General features: G+C 65.1%; 1 protein-coding gene across 1 annotated transcript; it reads right to left on the bottom strand.

Annotated features, from left to right (window-relative positions):
- Positions 1 to 7762: 7762 nt before the first annotated feature.
- On the bottom strand, positions 7763 to 9832 carry LOC139439394 (odorant-binding protein 2b-like). Its single transcript, XM_071216548.1, has 6 exons — positions 9713 to 9832; positions 9276 to 9406; positions 9046 to 9116; positions 8681 to 8791; positions 7899 to 8000; positions 7763 to 7791 (listed from the first exon to the last, which is right to left on the bottom strand). Exons 1-6 carry the CDS (start codon positions 9830 to 9832, stop codon positions 7763 to 7765), a joined length of 564 nt encoding a protein of 187 aa, XP_071072649.1.
- Between the last annotated feature and the right edge of the window lie 283 nt (positions 9833 to 10115).

Below are 10115 nucleotides of genomic sequence, written 5' to 3'. Positions count from 1 at the left end.
AGCTGGGGGAAGGGGCCGCGACGGGGTGGTTAGAACGGGCCGCTCTGGTCCTCCTAGGGAGGGAGGATTCTGCGGTTAACAACCGGGCGAGGCAGAGGCGCTTCTCTGGGACCCTGGCTGGCTTTCTAAAGCACGAGGGGCCCACAACCCCACTGCCCCCGAGACCTTCCAACCTCTGGGGGAGGACCCTCGCCCCCTCCCCCGTGGCTCCCTCCAAGCCCCCGGCCAGGGTCCCGGGGAGGGGTCTGCTCCTGCACAAAGGAAGCGCTGGGGGCGGCCTGATGCTGTCCAGCTGGGGGCCTCGTGGGCTCTGGCAGGCTCGCCCCCAGGGGTGCTTGCAAACGCTGCCCCAAACTCCCACCTTCTGTGACGGGATAAAACAAGATGCCAGCAGCCTGGGCAGGAGCCTGCTGGGGTCTGGGGGTGGGCGCAGGAGGACAGCTGCCCCTCAGGACACGGGGCAGGAGCGGCCAGGAAGGGCTGCCCAGGAAGCGTGCCTGGAGAGGCGTTTTCCCTGGGAAGCTGAGAGCCGGGGCTGCAGGTGGGGAGCATGGGGGGGCGGTCTGCAGCTGCAGCCCTGAGGGGAGACCGCCAGCTTTGGGGGCCCATGGCAGACACTGCCCGGAGGCCTGGGCCCTGCCCTCGCAGAGCTGGGTGGACAGCGGGAGCCAGCACCTGGCAGTGCACGCTCACTTACAGGTTTCGTAGTAGCCCGTAGGAGCTGGACCGTCAAAGGGCATTTTGAACAGCTGACATCCACTTGGCTTCCTGGAAAACAGAAGCCACTGTGGGGCCCGTTTCTGGAGACAGAAGCCTCCAGGGTCTGTCCTCAACCCCCACCGCCCCGCCAGCCCCTTGCAGCTGTCGCAGAGCGCAGCCCCCGCCTGAGGCACAGCAGCCCGTGCACACCCCCACCCAGACCGCGCACTGCTGTCATTTTCTGGGGGCAGGAGGCCCCCCGACATCCCAAGCCTTGTCCCCGGGCGCCACCACCGTGCTGTCCGGTGAATCTGGCCAACGCCTGCACATCTCAGCCGGGATCTCGGCTCCTCCTTACAGCCCACCTCGAGCGCGCAGAGGCTGCGGGCTCTGGGCCCAGAACCTGCTTCCGCATGGGGCCGGGCGGCCCTCTGCCTGCACAGCGCCAGCGAAGCCTCAGGTTGCGGACACGTCTTATTTATCCAGGGCCCAGGACAGTGCAAACTGGCCACCAGCAAGTGTGGTTGCCTGGGCAGAAGGGGCTACTGGGTAGACTGGGTCACCCTGCGGCTCCCTGTCCACTGCCCCACCGAGCCTCAGCGTTCTCACCCTTGAGGACATATCAGACAGGGCTCTCCAGGGAAGGAGAACTGACAGCACGTGTCTATTATGCAAGTACCATGGTTTTTATTAGAGGAACTGGCTCATGCAACCATGGGATGGACACGTCTGAATTCCCAGGGCAGGCAGCAAGCTGGCTTCTTGGTGGAAACCCTCAGAATTCCCAGGAGAAGCAGGCTGAAGTAGAGATGGGAATTCTTCCCTTGATTCATCCCTTCTCTTTCCCTTTCCGTCCAGGCTGGCAGTGGTTCTACTCATACACATTTCATAAAAACTTTGTCAGCTTTATATGCAGTTCCCAGGGGTCCAAACCATCAGAAAACAGAAAACCCACAGGTCCTTCCTGCATAACTGCATTGCCAGTCCTGACTCCCCCTGAAATGAATGACTGGACCCTGCTCAGGGAAGCCCTCACGTGGAGCCCCGTTCTCTGGGATTCGCTTTCCAGAGCCTTGGGGAGGTCTGTGGAGCTGCTTCTGGCCCATCTCAGAGCACACTCTCTGCTTGGCCCCGAAGTGTCCCGACCATCAGTTCCGGTTTCTTGGTACTGAAGCGTTCAGTTCTCAGCTTATCCCTTTCCTCTCTATTTCACTATCAGCTGCGAGGAGAAAGCAGGCTGCACCTTCCACAGTTAGCTTGGAAAGCTCCTCAGCTAAACACCCCAGTTCATCACTTTCAAGTTCCACCTTCCATCTAACACCAGAGCTCAGCTTCCCAAGTTCTCTGCCACTTTATAACAAGGATCACGCCTCCTCTAGCTTCCAAGAACACTTTCACCGTTTCCTCCTAAGGCCTCATTGGAAGTACCTTTGCTTTCACATTTCTACCGACAGTCTCTGCAAAGCAATCTAGGCTCTTTTTTCTACTAAGTACCTCCCAGTTCTTCTAGCCTCTACCCATTATCAAGTCTCAAAGCCATTTCTGCATTTTTGTATTTGCAATAGCAGCCCCCCCTCTCCTGGCACCAAGCCTGTTTGGTCTCCTGCTGCTGAGTCAAATGCCATGCAGTGGGTTGGCTTGAACAATGGGAGCTTCCTGCCCACGGTTGAGCAGCTGGGGAAGTCCAAAGCCAGAGCACGGTCAAGGCAGCGCTGCCTCCACAGCACCATGGTGCTCCAGAGCTCCTGGCGCTGGGCCCTGCCACCACGTGGCTGTGCGCCCGGCAGCCTGCCCTGCCGTCTCGGTTCTGTTGACTTCCGGCTCCCGGCTGCTCCTCAGGCCTCTCTCTCTCTGGGGCCTTCCCTACAAGGCCTTGGGTAGTGGGATCAGGACCCGTCCTCAGGCAGCTGGACCAACCCTCCCTGAAGGAGCCTCATCCGAAGGTCCTGTTTGCAAGAGTCCACCCCCACGGGAATGGGTTAAAGAACGTGTTTCTTCTAGGATCCCGAGCCTGAAGCCACCACAAGGGGACTTTGAGAACTGCGTCGCCAGGGTCTCCTGAGGGTACATAATGCTCGTCTGGCTGACGGTGCCCTGGCAAGTTCGCGGGGACCTGCCGGGTGCAGTTCATGGGTGCACTGTCTGCTCGCCCCAGACCTGAGTCCCTAGACCAGACACATCGGTCCTTGGCTGTCTCGCAGAAGCCCTCCAAAGCTCGCCCCCGGAGTCAGAGATGCAAAGACACTTGCCTGTGTGCCCCCCTTTCGCGCTTCCTTGGGAATGACCCACAGTAACCACAGTGGTTCGTTCTCCATAAAAGATGGTGACGCACCCGGACGTGCCCCCTGCCTGTCTTCATTAGAATGGCATTGGCCAGGAGGACCCCCAGACGAGAGGTTTCAGGAGACTTGGGCTCAACCTCTGAGGCTGCAGCTGGGGTGGGGCTGGGGCTGGGCACTCACAGGATGTGCATCTTGAGCTCCAGTTCAGAGTTATAGTTTATCCAGAAGGTCAGGGGGGGGAGGGGGTGGCGCATCCTGTCCTCCGGAATCGGCAGGTTCCCAATCCAGCGCTTTATGTGCCACTTCCCTAAAAGCTGGGAGAAAACGGCGTCTGTAATTAGTTCGCAGCCAGGAGAAGCCCAGAGACGACTGCAGGCTCCGCCAGGGTCTCTCCAAATCGGCCAAGGTCTGAGTGGCCGGCCACGTCGCAAGGAAAACGGCCTTGGGGTTTTCACATGAATTTTTTTTGAGAGATGAGGGTTAAGAGGAGGAACGGGAAGCAAACAGTGGGGTAGGGAAGAGGGACCCGTTTCTTTTTGTGTATAGTGCAAACTTGGGAAAGTGGGGTAGACAAAAAGGGCTAAGCAGGGGACTGCCGGGCCCGCGGAGCCAGCCTGCCCAGCCCCGCTGCTTCCTCCACCCAGGAAGCACCCCCAAGGAACCGGAGAGTCGGCCTCCAGGCTGGCAGGGGGCCTGGGGCTCCCAACCCTGGGACGGAGGCTCGAGACCAGCCCAGGGGTGGCCTTGTCGACCCACTTTCACGCAGGCGCATTCCCCCCAGGCCCCACCTGGGAAGGGTATGCCACGGTCATCTGGAGGGGCTCAAAGGCCTGATGCGCTGAGAGCAGGCCCAGTCCGACCGTCAGGACGAGGAGCAGCATGGCCGGGGCGCCTGGTGCCTCTGGAGCTCGCCGTTGGCCTGATGTGCCCAGCCGTGAGCTCAGCGCCCATTTATGACCCCGCTGGGGGTGGAGCAGGTGGGAGGCTCCCCTCCCCTCCCCTCCCCTCCCCTCCAAAAAGGCCCAGGCCACTGGCTGGTAGGCAGTCATTTGATCACTGTGTTTGGATCCCAGTGAATGGAGTCCTTAATTCCAGGTCATTAGCCTTGGCCCCTCTCTCCTCTCCGCTTGACTTAGCAGAATGGGGAGGGGCCCACGGCTGAACTTAGGGCGGCAGGGAGAAGCACCTGCCTCCCTGGACCCCTCCCCACGGCCCTGCCCGCCGCCCCAGGCCCTGGCTGCGCCTGCCCGGGGATCCTGGAGACCCGCCTGTGTGGGCTCCCTGACCCCTCCGCAGGCCAGGCCCCGAGTCGCCATCCTGCCCTGGACTCTTCACGCCAAGCAGAGGGTCTGGTCCCCCTCGGGCGTATCCCGCCCTCCGTGTCCCCTGGGGGCCTCCCCAACGCCCGGGACCCTACACTTGCACCTCAAACAGCCTCCTCAGGGCTTGCCCAAGGACGCCCCTGGCCCAGCCCCTGCTCTCTTCCTGCCGCCCTTCCACGGGGCTGGGGGTTTGTCCAGGCTCGAAACAGGCCAGGGGCTCGGGGCCCTGCCACCGCCCTCCATTCTGTCCAGACTAGGAATGGCATCTCGTCTTCCTGTGTGCGTGTCTGTGTGTCCATGTGTCCATGTGTGCATGTGTGTCCGTGTGTGTCCATGTGTATCTGTGTGTGTCCATGTGTGTTGTCTGTGTCTCTATGTATGTCTGTGTGTTTGTGTGTCTGTGTGTCTGGGTGTGTCCCTGTGTTTCTGTCGGTGCTTAGTGTGTGTCTGCATGCCTATGTGTCTGTGTGTCTCTGTCTCTATGTGCGTCCGTGTGTCTGTGTCCATGTGTATCCGTGTGCCCAAATGTGTTGTGTGTGTCTCTATGTAAGTCTGTGTGTTTGTGTGTCTGTGTCCTTGTGTGTTGTCTGTGTGTCCCAGTGTGTTGTGTGTGTCTCTATGTAAGTCTGTGTTTGCGTGTCTGTGTGTCCTTGTGTTCTGTGTGTCCTTGTGTGTTGTTTGTCCGTGTGTGTCGGGTCTGTGTCTGTGTGTCTGGGGGGGACCTTCAGAACACGCCCCGCCTGGGGGTTTGCTCCTAAGCGGACAGGTGGATGGCTCCAGGTCACCGGTCCTCCGGAACCTTCTGCGGGGAGGTGGCCTCGTGCGGCCCAAGCCGGCTGCCTAGCCGTGGGGGCTGCCTGCGCTGCCGGTGGGGGGGCGGAGGGCACACGAGGGTCCCCACAGGCAGAAGAGGGGGCAGGAGAGCGCGTCAGGCAGGCGAGGCTCAGCCCTGGTGACAGCCTTGAGCCAAGGCCTGGAGGCGCCTGGGAGGGGAGGGGCGAGGGCACCCACTTCTCCAGCTGCAGGGGTTCTCGGCGCCCTGCCCGGGACCCCTGGGGAGACCCTTTCAGACCCGTGGCCTGCGCGCCGCCCTGAGAGCTGCCGCGTTCCTGGTATTTGTTAAGGCGCCTTAGGAAGCGGTCCAGGCTGGGGGCGGCTGAACCAGCGCCGTGTGGGCGCATGTCATAGACTGGACGTCGACCCCGGGAAAGATGCACCCTCCTGCCCCTCGGAGCCCGCGGGTGCCGCCTTGTGTGGAAATGGGGTCTTCGCGGACTTCGGGGCCTGAGGGGGCGCAGTCCCAAGTCCACACTCACTTCTGACACCCAAGCAAGGCCAGGGGTTCCCCGAGCCAGCTGGGGTTCGGTAATCGCTGGGAGCACTCGGGGAACTCGCTGAAAGCTGCGGTGCTCAGAGCGGTGATTTACTACCGTCAAGGACAGATGAAGCCCCCCAAGGCCGGCGAGCCTGGCAAGCAGGGCTCCCGCCCAGAGCTCCGCCGCCCGGGCTGGCCGCCTCCCCGGGTGACCACGCGCCTCCGGGTCCAGAGGCTGGGCTGGGGCTCCGGCAGGCAGCTGGGGCGCCCCGCTGCCCATTCCACATGACCCACAGCCTCCCTGGAACCGCACTGCCGCTCTGGGGCGGCCTAAGACCCCAGGCAAGCAAAGACCCTCGGCTCAGGCAGGACACCCCAAGGGCCTGGAGGCGGCCCTCCCAGGAGTGGACACCAAGCTCAGTCCTCGCTTGGGGCAAATCCCTTACTGCACGAAAGGCAATTCAGTTCAGGGTCTCCAGCTTTCAAGATCGTCTGGGATCCCGGGAGAGCACAGCCCCCGCGCTGTGTCTTCACAGGGGGCGTGCGGGGTGGGGGCAGAGCTAGCGCCCCAGCCACAAGCCAAGGACCCGAGCCACCAGGGCTGGAGCTGGTGGGCAGGTCCCTGTCCCCAGGGATGTGGGGGGCGGAGGGGCCCCACCACAGAGAGGGCAAGGCGTCCCCAGGTGGGAAGCGCACTTGGGCAGGAGCGCGCTGCCTGGGTTCCCCCAACAGCTGAGGACGCCGGGCCCCTCGTCAGGATGGGAAGATGCGTGGGCTGTGCCACAGGGCAACAGTCTGGACTGGGGGAGCCAGGGTGGGGGGACAGGCCTGGGACCCTGCAGGGGGCCTTGGGGAGTTCACGGTCCCTGCCACGGAGGGACAAGTGAGGCTGGGGCCGGTCCATCCTTCGTGGAGAGAGGGAGGCCTGGTCAGCTGGCGAGGCGCCAGGCTGGCTGGGGCTTCAGGGCACCTGAGCAAGGGACCTGGCACAGGGAGGAAAGGGCACAGCCACGCTCCTGGCTCGGGGCCGGGTGCCCCGCTATCTCCGTCCTGGCACCCCAGCTGCACCTCGTCCCCTCCCTCCAGCAGCACCTCCAGGGCAGCAGAACCCCAAGTGCCAGGTGGTCCCCCCTGGGCCTGCTCTGCCTGGACCCAGGACCCCTCCAAGTCCAAGGCCACCGCTCAGCGCCCCGCCCCAGCCTGCGCCCACCTCCCGGGACCTGCGTGTCAGGGGCTTCACCAGGGCAGGCCCCTCCCTCGGCCAGGCCCCTGCCTGCTGGCGGGCGCCCACCCCTCGCAGCCCTTGCCGCGCTTCCCACCGCAGCTCCCCTCCGCACCCCCAGCAGACCCCAGGGGGCGCCGGGAGCCCCGCGGGACCCCAACAGAGAGACGGAGACTGGAGGAGGCTGAGGCTGTTTATGAAGAATCTGGAAAGGATGGGGGCGGGGGGAAGTCAGGGAGAGAAGACGCAGGGGGTGGGGAGTCAGGGAGAGAAGGCGGGGGGGGGGGGGGGGGGGGGGAGGAGGCAGGGGGAAACTGGGAGCTCCTTCTGCCGCAGGTCGCTGCTCCTGGGGTGACTCTCCCCTGGGAAAGAGGAGTCAGCGGGGCAGGGCAGGAGCTGCTGCTGGGGCTCTCGGGGGAGGGGTGCGTGCAGACGGGGTCCTTCCCCCCCCTCCCCCCGCGGTCTCGTAGAGTCCAGAGCGGAGCCCTGCGGGCGGGGCCTCACGAGCCCTGACGGACGGGGGGGGGGGGGGGACTGTCGCAGAGCGCGGGAGGCCCGGCTTCTCCTCTAGGGCGCGCACAGGCCCCGGGCCCCGCACGCCCCAGGGCGCCCACCCCACGATCACGGGGAGAGGAGGGACGGGGGCGGGGCTGGCGAAGGGCAGGTGTGAGGTGCGGGGAGGGGAGGACAGGTGTGCAGAGGCCCCCGGCCTGGGAGGGAGTTGGGGGCTCACGCAGGCAGAGCGGCTGCTGGTCCGGTGACGCCAGCAGAGGGGGAGCAGAGGGGCTCAGGTGTCCTGCGGGTGAGGCGCGACGGAAATCCCGACAGCGACGCCAGCAGAGGCGGCGCCGGGGCCGGGCCGGACCCTCCGTCCTGCCGGTCGGGAGCCCCGGGACCCTGCCGCCCCCCACCCCGGCTCACCCTAGCCGTGGCTGCTGCGACTGCAGTTTTCTGTGGGAACAAAACAGGCACAGCTCGGAGGACACCAGGACCACGCCGCGCGTCCTGCGCCACCCGCCAGGGACAGCCCCGTAGGCCCCCGGCCCACAGCCCCTCACCCAGCTGGACAGGGGCGAGGAGGCTCTCTGGAGGGAAGCCTTTGCGCTGCGCGAATTGCTTAAATTCTCCCAGGGCTTCCAAGTCCACGTCCAGATTCCTACCTGTGGAGAGACCAGGAGGAAAGGCCCTTCCTGGACCAGGTCTGGGCGTGGCTGGGCAGCCCCCCAGTGAGCAGCCCCGGAGGAGGCGGGGTCTCCAGCACCCGGGGAGGGGAGGGGGCTTCACCCTGGGGGGCGGCAGCCGGGAGGGAAGCACCCAGGAAGCCGCCCAGGGCTCTGGTCCAGCCTGGGGCTCCGTCCACACAGAGCCCGCGCAGCTGAGCAGTTCCTGTGGGGGGGGGGGGCGTAGGTGGGGGGAGCCCCCGCCCACTCGGGGTTCCTCAGGTCCGCCGCTGGCCAAGCCGACTTCCCGGGTCACTCCATGTCCTGGGAAGACCCCCATCGAGGAGGAATTGTGCCCAGAGGTTACCAGAACTCACCCCCTGGGGGTCCTTTCCACCAAAGCTTCCTCAGCAAATGCTCCCCTCCCCCAGCCCCACTCCCAGTGGCCCCGGAAGCTGTGCTTGTGGCTGCAGCTGCGGGACATCCCCACTCCCAGGCTGGGTCACGGTGAGCCGCCTCCGACCCTGTCCCCACTGCCCGGCGCACAGAGGCCAGCATGGGGACCCTTTCATGTCCTCACGGGGCCAGAGGGAGACGCCGAAGAAGCGCTGGTTCCAGAAGCCGCTGTGGAAGCTGCTGCGACCCGGAGGGGCAGCCGCGGAGGAGGGCAGCGCACTCACCCAGGAGCACACCGATTCGGAATCTCTCGCCCTGGTACTCGCCCTCGCAGTAGAAAATGCAGTGGTCCTTCATGGACAGCTCCTTGATCTGCAGGAAGCTTGTGGATCCAACTGCAGGGCGCCCCGAGAACACCCGGCATGAGACCAGAGCACCCCAGCCTTGGGACAGCAGCAGGGCCCCCCTCCCGCGCCTCACCCCCCAGGCTCCAGGCACCTGTCCTGATGCCCAGCCCGGCCTGGACCGCGGGCCTGGGGCCCCAACACCCTGCGACCCACACCCACGTCTCAGGGTCCCCCCAAGGTCGGGGCAGGAGGAATTGCTTGGGGGTGCCGGCCGCCCCTCCCCTGCCCATGGCCCGACTCACAGGCGCTGTATCTGCCGGGCACACCCGTGCCAAACAGTATCGTTTGCATCCCGTGACACTGCCCCTTCCTCCTGGAACAGAAGCCGGGGGGCGGTGGGGCTCCCAGTGTCCACCTGTGCTTCAGGGCAGGACCCTCCCGGCCCGCCCAGCCGAGTCGCCTCTTGGGGCTCCTTCCCCCCGGGGGGCTTGGCTCCATGCCCGCCCCCTCAGCCAGGCCCGTGGCCACTCACAGGTGGGTGAAGGAGGCCTTCAGCACATCCTGGTACACCCTGACGATTGTGACGGGGGACACGGGCCTGTGCGCCTTGTCCAGCACGTCCTTCTGTGCCGCGATGTTCTTTATGTACCACGTCCCCAAAATCTGCAAGACGCATTTCCTTGGCCCCTGCACTGGCCGCGCCTGGCAGGTGGCCACCCTCCAACCCCTCCAGCTGCTGGCCGCTCACCCCCTGGCACATCAGGGCTCCCTCTCAGGTCCCCCATCCCTCCCTTCTAGTACATTCTCTGAGCCCCCACCGCCGTGCCCAAGGGCCCTGACAGCCATCGTCCGGCGCCCTCTGGATACACCCAGGCGAGGCTGCAGGAAGAGCCCTCGAGTGGCGCTAACCCCTGACCACAAACTGCTGGCCTCCCAAGGGGGGCGTGAGCGCCCGACCCTCCGTCTCACCCTGCGGCCCACCCCGCCCCGACCCAGACGCACATCCAGCGTCTTACTGGGGTCTTGGGGTTCCAGGGACTGCAGGGCGGCCACGAGGCCGAGGCTGGCGGCCAGGAGCAGGGCCTTCATCTCCAGGGTCTGCGTGGCTGGTCTCGGGGCTGGGCCAGCTCCTGGCGCTGCCGCCTTTATAGCCCCGGCTGGGGGAGTCCACGGGAACTTGGCCCAGAGGCTGACCGCAGCCCTCCCCTGGCTGCATGGCCAGCTGGCAGTAGGCCGTTCTCACTGTTTTGGAGAGCAGCTTATCAAGCCCTCAAGCTCCGCCAGGTCTTGCCAGCCAAGGTGGCGAGTCCCCAGAGGGGTCTCCATGGGGCAAGGCACTCAGCCCCCCGAAGAGGGGCACTCCTGCACCCTG

Source organism: Dasypus novemcinctus, chromosome 8 (genome assembly GCF_030445035.2).
Source record: "Dasypus novemcinctus isolate mDasNov1 chromosome 8, mDasNov1.1.hap2, whole genome shotgun sequence".
NCBI lineage: Eukaryota > Metazoa > Chordata > Mammalia > Cingulata > Dasypodidae > Dasypus > Dasypus novemcinctus.
The sequence above is the reverse complement of the archived record's forward strand: the minus strand, read 5'-3'. Positions and strand labels throughout refer to the sequence as shown.

Coding starts and splice junctions, on each gene's coding strand:
- LOC139439394 (XM_071216548.1), bottom strand. CDS start 9,832: ATGAAGGCCCTGCTCCTGGCCGCCAGCCTCGGCCTCGTGGCCGCCCTG. Junction 9,117..9,275: donor AAGGCCTCCTTCACCCACCT/GTGAGTGGCCAC, acceptor CTTCTGTTCCAG/GAGGAAGGGGCAGTGTCACG. Junction 8,792..9,045: donor GCCCGGCAGATACAGCGCCT/GTGAGTCGGGCC, acceptor GGCGCCCTGCAG/TTGGATCCACAAGCTTCCTG.